The following is a 15,549-nucleotide window of genomic DNA, read 5'->3' on the forward strand; positions in this document are numbered from 1 at the left end:
GCCCTCCTCAGCCCTCCTCCTGGCGAAATCAAACACACAGGCTCATCCTGCTTGTGCATTCCCTGAGGACTAAGAATCCCGAGGCTGAAGTTCATTTGTTCCCTTTCCTCTGCTTTCTCCCTTCCATCTTGTTTGTCCCTGATCTCAACAGGGGGCTTCAGAGAAGGGCTATAAGTTTGGTCCAAGAAATAAACACCAAGAGGATAAGACCCCCTTCTAGTTTGCTCACTCTGAGTTTAAAAGCCATTATTTCCCTTGTCCTGTCCTCTTTTCTAAATGATACTTCAAAGCAAAAACCCATCTTTGCCCAAGTGGCTGTTGTTGGGGCTGGTAATTCCAGGGGAACTCTAGCTGCTTTATGGTAGAAGGAACCTGCCAAGTCTAGAGAGCATTTTTGATTTCAAGGCTCTTAAAACCATAGCCCTAGTTCAGAAGCAGGTAGTCAGTCCCCCTCCCGACAGGGTTTGTCTCCAAGTCATAAATCAGATGTTGACAGAGGCCATTTCAAACACATGCTTTAGCTTGAATTATTGCAGTCTTGAAAAACTTCCTGTTTCCGCCTCTCTTCAGTGTTTTTCTTGTTGTTGTTGTTGTTGTTGTTGTTGTTGTTGTTGTTGTTGTTAGGGTGATTATTAGGTTCTATTATGACCCTCATGTGTTTTGTGGGGAGAGGATTTAAGAGCAGAGATATTTTCAAACAATCTGCCAGGTCATGAAACTAGACATTTGTACCTCCTGTGCACGTTTCTAGGATGGAATACAGTCCCACAGTGCCGCATTGCTAGAAGACAAGTTAGAGCGTGAATTTATTCTGATTCTAGAGAGAAAGTCAGCAGCAGCCTCTAAATTCCCCAGGGAAAAGGGTGGAGCGAGTGAATGGGACAGTATTTGGAGGGTGCGCTGAGGCACTTTGCCGTCTCCGGATCTCCCTTGCTGGGTCAGGAGAGCTCTGCTGAGGGAAGGTACTCTGATTTCAGCACCTCAGAACTCTGCTCCTCAGTCTTTAGTGACTGCACATCCTCCCTTGAGATTTACCCGAGCCAGTCCCTGAGCCCTGGGGGCCACCTCGGGGGCTGCTGTGTGGCAGCACCTTTGGGGTGACAAGGATATTTTGAGATGTAGAACAGGAATGTTTGATATTTGAACCAGTGGCCTAATGGCCCACTGACCTCTTTGCCAATTGAAACAAAAAGCTTTGTATTTAACCTAGTTTTAGCTGCCCCAGTAGCTGGGTATTAAGGAGTCAGTACCTCCCCCCTCTCTCTCTCCCTCTCTCACTCTTTCACTCTTTCTCTCTCTCTTCAACCCCCTACCCCGCCTCCTCCCTCCTCCTCATTCTCTCTTTGCTTTCATTTGATAGCAGCAAAAGAGCACAATACAAGGATGTAACTGGTGGGAAAAGATAGCTATTTCCCGACAAGCCAAACATTTTATCCGGGCGGACATCTAACTGAAAGCATTTATTATTACTATTGTTTACTCCATCACTGTGACAATGTAAAATGCTTTCTTGTGAGAAAATCTGGGCCTACTCTGATTTATAAATGCCTCCGTGAAGTGTTTTCCAAAATCATTGCCTAAAGTGGTAAATAAAAGAGGAATTTGAGGATATATCTATTTCTAGCTCTGTATATATAGAGAGAGAGCCTCTGTGTCTCTCTGTCTCTGTCTCTCTCTCTGGCGGTGGGGAGAGAGAAGCAAGAGAGAGACAGGGAGGGAGAAGAGGGTGTGCATGTGTGAGTGTGAGTATTTGCATCTACAAGTAGATGGTGGTGTTTGTTCTAGGTGGAGATGTGCACACCGTCGTGGCTGTGTCATATAGCGGACAACAAAGACAGGCTTGGGAATCACATGTAACTTCACATCCCAAGCCCTGCTACTTGCTAGCTAGCTGTGTGACTTTGGGCAAGTTACTTAACCTGTCTGAGTCTGAATTTCCTCAAGAGTGAAAGAGAGCTAATCATAATTACTGCCTACTATTCTGTAAAGTTAATTTATATCAAAAACAGTATTGCACACATCCAGGATAGCAAAAGAAATATATTCCCTCTGTTCCCACTCACTTTACTTGGTCAGCCTGAGTGTATAAGTGGGCTGAGTATTGAAAGTTGATATATTCTAAGCATCTGAACCTTGAATTATTTCAAAGCAATAATTATGCAGCATCTGTGGTAGCATTCTTGTTTGTGATCACTCAGATCAGGAGCATTTTAATCACAGCTCTTGCTAAGAGTTGCTGTATCCTTTTGTGTCCATTTCATCTGCTCACTAAACGTCAGTATTTATTGCAATGCATTGGCCAGCTATATCACTATTATTTGTATGTGGATTACATCTTAAGTGAACAAAAGGCCCAATTTTTAAATTCTCTGGAAAAGTCGTTTTGCAGATACAGATTCATCACTCGGTCTTCATCGTTAACATCATCGAATAATGTATAAAAAGCATTCAGATTCTCAGGTCTCAAATCACTGAGGGAATGAGACCGTCTGGTTTGGCTGCTTCTAAAGTTAGATCACAGCAGTGGTTCCCCAAATCAGCCTGCAAATCACAGTTTGGACAAACGTCTTATATTGTAAAATACATACAGTGGAAAAGTACATAAAATCATGAATGTATTCTCTTAACAAAATATTGTAAAGAGGATACCCATGCAACCCCTCTCAGCCCAAGAAAGAAAACATTGCCAAGACTCCAGAAGCCACCCATATGCCACTTCCAAACATCTCCCTCCCCCACTGCCCCTGAAACCATCATCTTGACTTTGATCTCTTCTTTTAAAAAAAGTAGTTTTACCACCCATGTACGCATCTCTAAACAGTGCAATTTAGTTTTGCCTATTTAAAAAAAACTTTATATATATTGAATTATCTAGGATGTATTCTTTTGTTCTGGCTTCTTTCCCTCAGGATAAAAATTTATCCATATTACTGCATGTAGGTGAAGTTTGTTCATTTTCATTAGCATGTCCATTGTATGAATCTACCACAATCAGTTGTATTATGGATGGATATTTGGGTTGTTCCTAGTTTAGGGCTATTATGGATAGTGTTACTGTGGACAGTGTTTATGTCTGCTGGTGCATATAACTCTTTGCCCAGTTTCAACTGGGTTCTCTCTCATTTTCTTACCAATGTTGTAGGCACTCTATGTATGTGCTAGATAGAAGTCCTTTGTTAGTCGTGTGTGTTGCAAGTATCTTCTCCCACTCTGTGGCCTGCCTTTTTGCTCTCTTAATGGCATCTTTTGATGCACTAACAAGTTCTTTAGTTTAATGCAGTAAAAATGATCAATCTTTTTGTCTACAGTTAGTAGGTTTTTGTGTGTGTCTTGTTTAAGAAATCTTTTTTTTTAATCTTGAGATAATAAAGACATTATATTTTGTCTTCTAAAAGCTTTACTGTTTGCCTTTCACATTTATTTTCACAGCCCACATGGGATTGGTTTTCATGTATAGTGTGAGCTATGGTCCAACTTCTTTTCCCCCTATGGATAGCCAACTATCCCAAATAGCATTTACTGAGAATGCTACTTACGTATTGAAAATCCCCCCTTTGCTCTGAAGTGCCCCATTTGTCATAAGTCAATAATCTGGGTCTGGGTCTGTTTCTGGGCTTTCTATTCTATTCCACGGGTCTCTTTGTCCTTGTTTTATTCACTACTGCTTTATAACAAGTTCTGACGTCTGGTAGAGCAAGTCATCCCACACTGCTGCTTTTCAAAAGTGTCTCAGCTCTTCTTGGCCCTTTGCCTTGCCTTATACAGTTTAGAAATCAACTTGCCAAGTTCCACAAAAACAAACAAACAAATGAAATAACTCGTTGGGGTTTTTATTGGGACTTAGTTAGATCTTTACTTTCTTTCAGTGAAGTGTTTACAGTTTTTTCTGGTAGAGATCTCATCAACTTTTGTTAGAATTATTCCTGGGCACTTGATTTTTAAAAACAATCGTAAATATCATCTTTTTAAAAATGTATTCTCTTATGCTTGTTGATGGTATATAGAACTTGTGTTTATCTAGCATCCTTGCTAATTCTATCAATTCTTATTAATTCTAATAATCATTGTGTAGATTCTTTTAGATTTTCTAAGTTCATCATCATCCCATTTGTGAATAAAGATAGACTTGGTTTTTTCCTTTTCAATCCTCATACTTTTATTTATTTTTTTCTTGCCTTGGTGCACTGGTTAGGATCTCCATCAGAGTGTTTTTTGAAAATTAATTTTACTTTTTGGGCAATTTAGTAACTAAAATTTATTAATTCTGTTAAACAAATTAGCTATTTTTTAAATAGGTTGATCATACTAAAAAAGTAGAAAATAGTAAATATATGAAAATCTCTCTCCTAGTCCAAACCTTCATTAGCTTGTTAGAAATATCAAACCTCTGCCACTCCCCTTGACCTCCTGAATCCTAAAATTTATCCAGTGAGACTTTACCATGTCTATGTTTTTAAAGCTCCACTGGGGACTTTGATAATTAGGTTTGGAGACCAATACAGAAAATTCACCTTCACAGAGATTAGTAGGATTGTGTAATACAATGATCCTCACCCTGGCTGCACATTAAAACCGTCCCAGGAACTTTAAAAAATCCTGTTGCCTGGCCCCTACCCTGGACCAACTTATCTGAATCTCTGTAGGGGAGTTCCTGCGCCTCTGTAGTTTTTAAAGCTCCCCAGGTGATGAGGGTGCTTGTGTGGGGAGGAGCAGGAAGGAAGGTTTGCCAAGGGGTATGGGGAGACATTTGGGGGTAACAAGTATGTTCACTATCTTGATTGTGCACATGATTTCATAGGTGTGTACCTGTGTCAAAACTTATCAAATTGTACACTTTAAGTATGTGCAGTTTATTGTGTGTCAGTCATACATCAGTAAAGCTCTTTAAAGGAAAAGCAACCCACGTAATTCTCATGCATAGCAATGGTTAAGAATCATTGTTCTAGTAGAAAGGCCACACGACTGGAAGGGGAAGTTGGAAAGACTTTCATCTGCCAACAGTCGGTTGTGTACTCTTAGACCAGTGACTTCATCTCCTCTGGACCTCAGTTTCATTCTGATTGGTGGGTTCAATTTTTTTTCAAGTCCTTCAACTCTGACGTTTTTGATTCTTTTGCTCAGCCTGGCTGGGTGGGCTAGGCGGCTGGTGCACCTCCTGGCCACACGAGGGCGCTGTGCAGCCTGCAGCCTCTTCCTCTCAACTGAACACTCTTGTGAGGTCAAAATAGGCTAGTCAGGCGTCTTTCCCTTCTTTCTGTCCTCTTGGTGAATGCGAGCTCCACTTCTGAAGCATCATCTTCAGCTGCCCCCTTCCAGTGCTCCTGCGGCAGGTGAGCCTTTCTTTAAGCAAAAAAAAAAAAAAAAAAAAAAAAAAAAAGAAAAAAAAAAAAAGAAAAGAAAAAGAAAAAAGAAAAAAAATCCATGAATCTCTGAATGTACAGAACAGCTTTTTAAAGGATCCCCAGATTGCTTTAAAAAAATAGCCAGCTCCTGCAAAGCAATTAAAATAGGATCTAATTAAAGTATATGTATGGATAATATGTATATATGTGTGTGTGTGTGTGTGTCTATCAATCAATAGGAACATTAATAATATTACTCTACTGCCCCTAGGAAAATTCTTCATCCATATAAAAGGCAGTTATATGTTTGTTACAGGTGCAATTTCGAGATCCTTCAGGCTGTAAACATTGCTTAGGTGAAAAATGAAATCAAGGTTAGCAACAATCCTAGTCTTTTCCCATTGTAATGTGATATAAAGTGCTTAAATGTGGGAGTGTGCATGTGTATTTATCTATCTCTGTGTTTGTTTATCTATGTGTTTACACATATTCAGGTGAACAGGTTGGCTAGATATTTTAGAATGGAATCTATTCAGACACTCTGGGCATTCATCTCCATTTTTCTGGGACCTGACAGGGAAAAAATCTGGATCCCCTGGAAGAGACTGACTAGAACTAATGTTACAAAATGATCTAGCTATGTCCTAAATTTTAATAAATGCATTATTTTAAATCCAGCTCAGAAATAAAAAGCAAGTGCTTTTCTGAAGTGCAACAACAGCAGGGATTTTAACAAAAAGGAAAAAGAATCCCCTCCCACCCCCACGCATAGAATTTCCCAAATAATACTATGAAACCTTAACATTGAATAGCTCTGTCTTTTATGTTTCGTCTTATTGTAGTTTTCTTCCATTTTTATTCCTAAATTTCAGATTATTCTATGAGCCAGTCACAACACCTTGTGGACACACCTTTTGCTTAAAATGCCTTGAAAGATGCCTAGATCACAATGCGAAGTGTCCACTGTGCAAAGATGGCCTTTCACAGGTAAAACGTTGTTTTTTTTCTTGATTGGGTTAGCTCATTGGCATTGGGTACGAAGACAGTATCCTATTGGATCCCAAGCCACTGCACTGTGCTAGGGCAAAACACCCCCTCAGACCATCTATTTCTCCTGTCTTAGAGCCACCCCTCCCCCTCCACAAAGCCCTTCAGGGAAATGAGGCAACATCTAGCTTTTTATAGTGAAATTAGTCAGTGGTGAAATTAACTTATGTTGGAAACAAAGGCATCAAAATGGTGATAAACATGGATCCTGGTTCAAAGCCCATCATGGCACCTGATTCACTGTCATCTTGGGTGAATCTTTTGTCTTCTCTGGGCTTGGACTAGATGAGCTCTGACGTCCCCTTATCATCCATGTTTTATTCCGTGGTTTGAAGAGATCACTTCCAGGTCCCTAAAAAAAACCTCACAGACCTTCATTGTGGTCTTTGTCCCACTCCTCAGCTGCAGCTGTACTTATTAGCAGATATTTGGCTACTTGAAAATCTCTGGGGCATCCAGGTCCTCTAAAATGAATCACGCAAACTGCCACCTTTGTTTTTCAAGTGGGCCTGATGTGATTTTCTATAGCACAAGAAGATCCAGGAATCCATCTTGTTTCCCCCTCTCAGGGACTTGTGGGCCACATTTTACAATCAGTATTAGTGTTCCTTGACCCCTGTCACCCCTGAGGAGAGGTTGGAGACACAAGACTATCTCTAGGTGAATGTAGATCCAGAGAAGTCATGTGTTGAATTTTCCCAGCACTGCAACATTTAAACTATGGGAAGGGAGTGAAATAAACATCCAGAATAGCCCTGAGGGTGTGTGTTAGGCTGGTGTGGGTGGTGGCCAGTGTCATATATGGCCTAGGTAAAGAGGTGAGATTTGCTGTCTTGATTGTAGGTAAGAAGCTCATGGTCCTTATACTTAAATAATACGTTTGTGTTGTGGTTAACACTGCAACATTCAGATAAGCAGAAAGAAAGAAAATCTACCATTAAAATTTTAGTATGTGATTTTCCTGGGTTTTTGTTTTGGCATTAGTGGAGAAGTCACCTCCTTCTTGGATAGGCTACTTCCTGAGGCATTTTTTTTCCCCAAAGGCTAGGACTGGGCAAAACAGCCAATTTTCCTGCAGCCAGACAATGGCAGTAGCTGAGAAGGCATCCTGGGGGCAGATGCTGTAGGGTCCTGGCTTAGGGGCTAGAAGATATTCCTACCTATCTCTGTATATCCACATAGGGTCACACTTGCACCATTTTCCAGAGAGATAAATATCTTATTCCGATTGTGTTCACTGCGGAATAAACAGACATAGCCCATGCTGGGAAAGGAAAAAAATGTCTGAAGCCTGCAGTTTTATACTCAGGAGCTCCCCCTGCTGGGCCTGTGTGGGTAGTTTCCATAGCCCGCAGTTCTCTGCAGATGTTTTCACTCCTATTGTCTGGTTCACAGTGTCAAACACCCACTCCTTACAGATCCCTGGATATGCATGGGGTAGGGGTGTTTGGGAGGAGAGTAATAGTGACAGTTGATAATTGGGCCCGAGTTAGAGTCTGAAATCAGGATTTATAACATAATTTCAGTGGTACCTAGATGGTATAATAAAAAAACAAATAGGCAAACAAAATCACCAGTATTTAGCTTTTTTTTTTTTTTAAACTGAAGTTAGAGGAGAAAAAAATACGTAGGCTTGAAATATCCAGAAGCCAAGCACCAGGGCAGGGTGGGAGTAGGGGAGGGCAGGAAAGGATCAATGATTGAAAATTGCTTTTATTTCCCTGGACCTTTTGACCACAGACTTTCAGCATATACCAGATGGAGACCATTTCCGGGAGCTTGTAAACACAATAATCAGAAAAAGGAAAGGAAGGATTTTCCCCCTTTTTTTTGTGACAAGAACATGATCTCAATTTCAATGTTTTAGGAAAACCTTGAGACATTTAAAACTTCAGTGCAGGTCTTTTCAGGTTAAAATATTTTTTTCTAATTGTAAAAATAATTGCATATTTTTTTAAACTAAACTCTTAAGTTCCAGAGAATACATACATCATGATAGTATCAGTTGCCAATGTGTGGGTCCAAATTACTCCAGTGTATGGGACATTTAACTATTCTGCTGATTACATCAGAAGCGCTTTGTGTTTTTGTGATGACTGCCTAATATCTAATTGCCTTGTTCCCCATATAGTGCTTGGCATCAAGAAAGTACAGCAAAAATGTCATAATGGAAGAGCTAATAGCTAAATTCCTTCCAGAAGAACTCAAGGAACGAAGGAGGCTTTATGAAGAGGAAATGGAAGAACTTTCTAAGTATGCATATGCACATTTCTATTTTCAGTTTCACTCATACCAGCTCCTAGAACTGAAAGTGCACATTTCTTCCTAACTCCTCATTTAGTGATACCAGGTTGGTAGTTTGAAACTGGCCATAGTGAAAGTATTTACACCATGGAAATTGGCAAATGCTGTACACCAGGGCTTTCTGCCCCCTCCTCCCAGAAAGCCAGTTGTTCCACATTCACCAGCACAGCACTGAAGAAACCTAAGCTGAACCACTGACCAGGTCACATCTTGGCACTAGTAATGGGTGCCATGGGCAGGAGTAAACTGGAATAACTTAGGGGAACTTACCAAGTACAGTTGATTCTTAAACAACATGGTTTTGAACTGCACGCTTCCACTTCTATGTGGATTTTTTTCTATAGTAAACACTATAGTATCACACGATCTAATCAGCGGTTGGTTGAATCCACGGATGTGGAACCACTGTTACGGAGGAACCATGTATGTGGAGGGGGCTGACTATAAGTTATCCACAGATTTTCAACTGTGCAGAAGGTCAGCGCCCTGACCCCCGTGTGGTCCAAGGGTGAACTGTATCCAGAAGACTGTTTTCAGATACATAAGGAGGTTCCATGAGGTTAAGAACTTTGATGTCACCCAGGCCTGGGCTTCTGACCCAGTTTTGCCACAAAGTGAGTATGCTTCATGACCCTCGGCAAGTCACTTAACCCCTCTGGGCCTCAGTTTCCTCATCTGTAACTTGGGGATAATAACAGTTCTTATCTTGTGGATTTGTTATGAACATGAAGTGACCTAGTGCATAGTAAGAAGTTAATAAAAGTAGTAGTAAGAATGCTGCTTGCTATGATGTTTCCTCCGCCGTCACAGGTACTGTGAGATGCAGAGAGGAGGGGTGGAGATGGAAATAAGGCTCCAAGCTCTCTGCCTGGCCGGAAGAACAGCTCGCTTAGCAGAAAAAGCAGGAGGAAATCACTCATTTTTGCCTCTTATACTGCTGCCCTCCCCCCTTCCCACCCCCAGTGGAATTCTCAGTGTGAAGCTCTCAGTGGCAAAAGCTGTTCTGGTTTTATCCCCACCCTGTAGAAAGCGTTTCTATACTGCCAACACTTTGGGCCTTTTGAATCACATGTTTTTCTGGGGAACTAGAAATGAAATCCTTCTTTTCTTATTGACATGTTAGATCTACTCAGGGCATCTTTATCTTTATTTCTGATTGTTAAGTTCACCTGAGTCCCTCTGAGCCCTCTTCTCTTCTCAGATATCATTTTAATGTCTTATTAACAAACACTGGAATATACTAGGGGGATTTCTCTTTAAGGGAATCCTAAACGTAATCCTTTGGAGATTTGGGCAAATGATCTTCTATCTATTGGTAGGTCTAGGTGTAGATGTCCCTGTATTGGATTTACTAGACAGATAAGAGAAGAGTGATCCAGGGGCAGCCGATCTGGTGTGTGGCTTCCCATCAGGCTGTAGGTCTGAATCTTCATGGGCACATGTTGAGAGGCAGACTCATAGGTCTTGATCCCAGAGCTAATGCACCCGTGTCTCTGGGGGTGCAGTGGCCCGGTCATCTGGGTTGACGGGCCTCCGGTGATTCGGATGCACAGGAACATTTGTCCGTCACTGGGCTGGATAGACTCTTGCCTCTCCACTGCTCTCCCCTCCTCCCAGCTGGGCCTGCCATGCAGATCCTCGAGGGGCTTTGTAAATGTGAGGTGCTCACGGGGACCTTGCAGAGATTTTCCCACCATCCCTCTGGAGAGCTGAGTCCACTTTTACCACCAGTACCCCTCCCCATACTGCCAGCAAGACACCTGGAGACATTGTTTTGAGTGGAGAGCATGAAAGAAAGGAAAGTAGGAGGTCTAACTATCACCGACAACGTAAAGGTACTAGAGAACTTCTTTAGCCAAATTAGAATGTATAGAATGTCATTTTTCATCTTAGCCCTTAGGCTAACCTGGGCACCAGGTAGTGGGACTCAGCCCACAGCATCAGTTGCATTTTAGTATTTTTTATCAGCCATCAACACTTGATGTCTCCTCACCTTCCTATGGGGGAACCACATGGTGACATTTGACCAACTTTTCTGTGTTCTGCTCCAATGCTGTGAGATCCATGTCATTTGCTCTTCCTGACAGCTTAAATAAGAACGTGCCTATTTTTGTGTGTACCATGGCCTATCCCACGGTTCCCTGTCCCCTGCACATCTTTGAACCTTGTTACCGGCTGATGATTCGTAGGTGCATTGAGACAGGCACAAGGCAGTTTGGCATGTGCCTTGGAGATCCTGTCAAAGGGTAAGTGAAGAGCTATGCGAGTAAAGGGACGCTGGGTGGACAGGGGCTTTTGTTTTACTTTGGGGCCCTCCTAGGAACGTCTGTACGGATCAGGGTCCCTCTAGCCCCTAGTTTACCATGTGAGAAGCTGCCTATTTAAAGGAACCTCAGGATCAATCTTTTGTTAAATTGGTGGTATATACTATAAAACTTGTTTTATAAGAGCACGGGCCCTGGAGTCAAACTGTCGGGGTTCATATTCTGGCTCCAGCCTTGGAGCAAGTTTGACTTTGGGCCAGTTACTTAACCTGTGACTCAGTTTCCTTATCTGTAAAATGGGTATGATAATAGTGCCTACCTCTTTGGGTTTGTTGGGAAGACTTGTGAGTTAATAATGCATGTAAAGTACTGAGCACCATACAATAAATGGTAGCAGCTATACATTAAGATTTTTTTCACACAGGCACTGCCTATGGTGTAATTGCAGCTATAGACCCTGGGACAGGCAAGAAGGCAGAAGTCCCTCAAGGCACAACATGAGGTCATTGCAATGTTGGTGGGAGGCGCAGGGGAGGCCAGAGAAGAAACTCATCAAGAATTTACTTTCTTGACTCCATTCCCAATAACAGGTTTGCGGAATATGGCTGCATCCTAGAGATCAGAAATGTTCAGTTCTTTGCCGATGGCCGCTCGGTGGTTGACAGCATAGGCAAGAGGCGCTTCAAGGTCCTCCATCAGGGCCAGCGGGATGGTTACAACACAGCTGACATCGAATACATTGAAGACCAAAAGGTGAGGTCCTAGAATCCCAAAGCCTGGCTAGCCCTGTAGCTTGACAGACCAAGATGATTGCAAAAGGGTCTCTCAGCACTGATGCGGGTCTTGTGATTTCTCACCAAGTGGCTGTAGCGAAGTTGAATGCTGCCTGATTGCTGTTTGATTGTGGAACGGCAGTAAGTGCGCCCAGCACCCGGGCTTTCCCTGCCTAGTTGCTGAGTGATATTCATGCATGAGAGATGCCAAGCCAGACCAACTCCAGGGCCCATTCAGCCTAGGAGTTAGGTCTCTGCCAGGGAGACCAAGATCTGGAGCTGGATCCGTACATGTGTATTTTATTTTTTTATTTATTTATATTTTAAACCTTTTTCTTTTGAGATAATTGTAGGTTCACATGCACATTTATATTTGTGAATGTGCAACCTGGCCAAGAGCCCCTCCCAATAATTCATCATCCCATAAGGTGGAAAGATGACATGTCCAGTTAATCCTTGGTTTCCTGGATTAATGGGTAGAAGAAGAGATAAATCATCCCATATCTGTTCATATTTACATTCACTACATCATACAAGATTAATAAATATTTGATCAATGAATACACGTATTTGACTTGGAAGATAGAGTTACACACTGAGACGTGGACACATTGGTGTTCCTCTTCCCGGTGAGCAATGGGAAAGCAGAAGTTGAAAATGAAGAGGACAGAGGCATGAACTTGCACAGCCTAGTTTGGCATCATGCCTCCACTCAGGCCAGTTTGCATCTGCATCACTGGTTCTCTGTATGTCCTGCTGTTTCAGCTCATTTACCAGCTGAACCTCTCTCCATCCTCCACCCTCAACAGTGTTTACACACAGTCCATCACCTGGCTGAGGAGCCTTTCACATACCACACGGGAGAAAGCCGGAAAGGCGAACCTTCCCATAGTGTGACAGGGTGGATGTTCAAAGAGTCAGGTGTCAAAAGGGGCTGTAGGCGTGTCAGAGAAGGTGTGGAATGCTTCACTTCCACTCTGATACTTTCAGGTTCAAGGAGAGGATTGTGCTGAGCTCATGGGATTACATAACTGTGTCTATGAGCAAGCGTCATCATGGTTTCATTCACTCAAATCATCTCTGAAGAATCGGATACTCAATCATTTTGGCCCAATGCCAGAAAAGGATGCTGATCCCCAGGTATATAAAAATGTCTCTTTGTAATTTTTCACCAGATGAGAGAGCCTAGGGTTTGTGATTAGCTGGGTCTGTGGGTTCCATCCAGCAAATCAAGTGTAGAGAGGAAGATGGACCCAAATCGGTCTTGTTTGGCTGGGCAGTGGACATCATGGGTAAGACCAAAAGGATCCCAAGTCAGAATTGGAGTAACTAAAGGGAAGCAGCAGGAACTTGGATCCAAGACAGGTTTTGAGAGGTAAGTCAGGTGAGAGGATGGGAACACAGGCACCATCAACAGAAGAACCTTTCATGGGAGTCCAGATTCCCACCATGGTGATGTGTTAGGGTGAAAAGATTCACGCCAAGCCAGGCTTAAGAAAAGGAAGGGTACCCAGGGCGCTGAGACCAAAGGCTGCTGCTTCCAGAGGGCTTCATAACTCTCTCCCCCCATCGCTGCAGGAGCCAGGAGCTGGGGCTAGCCACCTTACATGATTCCAACTGCAAGACCAGAGCAACTTTTCACACCCAGGTCCCTCCATGCTTGGTCCTGCAGGCCTAGACCTTTGTCATTGTCCTCATCAGGGGTGAGCAAGTTTTCTTGAGAAAACTGACCCAATCCTTAAATTTACCCTTGGCTGAGTTATACTAGAAGACAGTTCATTAATGCTACTGGATCAGTCTATTTCCTGGGGGCACAGATCCATTTGAGAGATCAAGCTGCAGATCACAAGCTCTCCAGAGATGGAGATGGAGATGGTTAAGTTTCACCAAGCTTTGCTTGCCTGCTGTAAGTCAGGGCATACTCTCTTTCTAGGACAAGGCTAGAAATAAGCCAGTCAGAACTTTTCCCACCATCACCTTTTCCACGTTCTGAGCTGGCTCTCCTACATAATCGCCACCATAACTTCCCTGATTCTTTACTTACACACATTCGTGACTCTGTAGAATGTAGAATAGAATATGTACATTCTGACTTTCCTGCCCAAAGACTGGCCCTACTTACCTTTCTAGCTGCATGATCCTGGTAAGTCCCTTCCCCTTTCTCAGCGTTTTTCCCCATCTCTGAAATGAGGGATGTGGATGAGGAAGTCTCTAAAGTCTCTTCTTCCTCTTGCATTCTGAGGCTGTAAAGCACCAGTCTGTTCCCTAATGGGCTGAAGTGTCTTGTTTTCTCCAGACCACAAAGGTGGCTCCTTTACCCCCCATTCAAAGACATCATGAATGTTGGAGGGAGAAAGGCCAGTTAGTGCCTCCCGATGATTCAGCTCCTGGCTCTGGGCCCCTGTGACTCAGGACTCCAGCGGAGCTCTGTGCAAGCTCACAAGCAAACAGAATGTTCCCCTTCACCTTCTGGAAAGCGTTCTCCCCTAGTCAGGCAGAAGGTAGCAATCAGCAGTGATAACAGCATCTTCCACAAGAGAAAACACAGATGTTACACAGTGATCCGTGAGGGCTCAGTGACACAGAAAGCGGAAATCTTAGGTTTCATTTTGTTTCTTATTATGACTGTTACCATGTTGCTCTGGCAGTAGTGGCAGCAGCAGCAACAACAACAACAAAAAATCCCATCCGGTTTGATCCAGTTAGTGCTGCAGTCCCAGCGGTCCCAGGTCTCATTAACAAGAATGTTCTAAGCTTCTGGAGGAGATTTCTTAGAAACCTCTACATATATTAACATCAGCTTAAACATCTTTGTTAATGATCCTGGGAAATAGAGTTCAGGATCTGTCAATCTAATATTCAGAACTGATTGTAGGAGGGGGAGCATGTCACATACTGCAGCGAGGACAAAAAAACACTTCAAATGAAGCTCGAGGCACAGAGAAGCAGAGGCAGCAAGGGTTGAGGGACATCAGGTGGCCAGTTTGGAGGCAACTAATCCACCTGTGGGTGATTTGACCAGAATGTGGTTCTCTGCAGTCCTAGAGCCAGGCTTAGTAGGAAGTAAGTCACTGATGTCTACAATGTGTGCCTGGGACGCTGCTGATGAGCAGGATGTTGGTGCAGGATTTCTGTGGGATGGGAAATCTCTTTATTAAGAGGAAACCTGGGACAGTCTACATTTCTGTGTGACTGTGTTTTCCAATTGGAATTTTTGCAAAGTGGGATTGCTGTGCTTTGGGGCTGTGAATCATAGGCTTTGGTTTTGGGGGAGGAGCTAGCTGTGGTCCTATAGTGACCTGGCCTATGTGGATTCTGTTGCGTTCAGCTGGAAGCAGGGAAATGAAGGGAGGTAAGAGACACCCAAAGCGTAAGGGGTCATGGGAGCTGAAGGCCCCCATGCTGTATGCATCAGGCCAAAGGGTCCACACGGGATCTAAGAGGTGGAAGAGACTGAGTAGTTGTCCCTCGGTATCTGCGGGGGACTGATTCCAGGAGGCCCCGTGGATACCAAAATCCCTTATCTGAAATGATGTAATGCAACGAATACAGCCAGCCCTCTGCAGCTACAAGTTTTACATCTGCAGATTCAACCAATCAATTTCAATCCACAGGTATGGTTGAATCCATGGATACAGAGGGCCAACTGTAGTAGATAGTTTAGCTCGTAAAATCACACAGGCTAGAAGGTATGGTGTATTTGTTAGGATATCAATTTGTTTGCTTTACCCACTACCAAAAACAACTGTAGTTTAAACAAGACAGAGAGCATAAGTCGTGGAGGGCTAGGGCAGATCTGTCCCAGATCATTCAGAGACC

General features: G+C 43.0%; 1 protein-coding gene across 5 annotated transcripts in view; it reads left to right on the plus strand.

Annotated features, from left to right (window-relative positions):
* The window catches only part of LONRF3 (LON peptidase N-terminal domain and ring finger 3), a 51,768-nt gene that overhangs the window by 16,235 nt on the left and 19,984 nt on the right, over positions 1 to 15,549 (plus strand). For 3 of the 5 annotated variants that reach the window (XM_074359736.1, XM_074359737.1, XM_074359739.1), the window contains 5 exons: positions 6,215 to 6,329; positions 8,521 to 8,642; positions 10,781 to 10,939; positions 11,548 to 11,710; positions 12,721 to 12,870. In XM_074359736.1, the coding sequence (XP_074215837.1) occupies positions 6,215 to 6,329; positions 8,521 to 8,642; positions 10,781 to 10,939; positions 11,548 to 11,710; positions 12,721 to 12,870 (709 nt within the window). Of the gene's footprint in view, positions 1 to 6,214; positions 6,330 to 8,520; positions 8,643 to 10,780; positions 11,460 to 11,547; positions 11,711 to 12,720; positions 12,871 to 15,549 lie in introns of those variants that run through there. The other 2 variants (XR_012504826.1, XM_074359738.1) reach the window with 2 other exon arrangements.

Source organism: Camelus bactrianus, chromosome X (genome assembly GCF_048773025.1).
Source record: "Camelus bactrianus isolate YW-2024 breed Bactrian camel chromosome X, ASM4877302v1, whole genome shotgun sequence".
Taxonomy (NCBI): Eukaryota; Metazoa; Chordata; class Mammalia; order Artiodactyla; family Camelidae; genus Camelus; species Camelus bactrianus.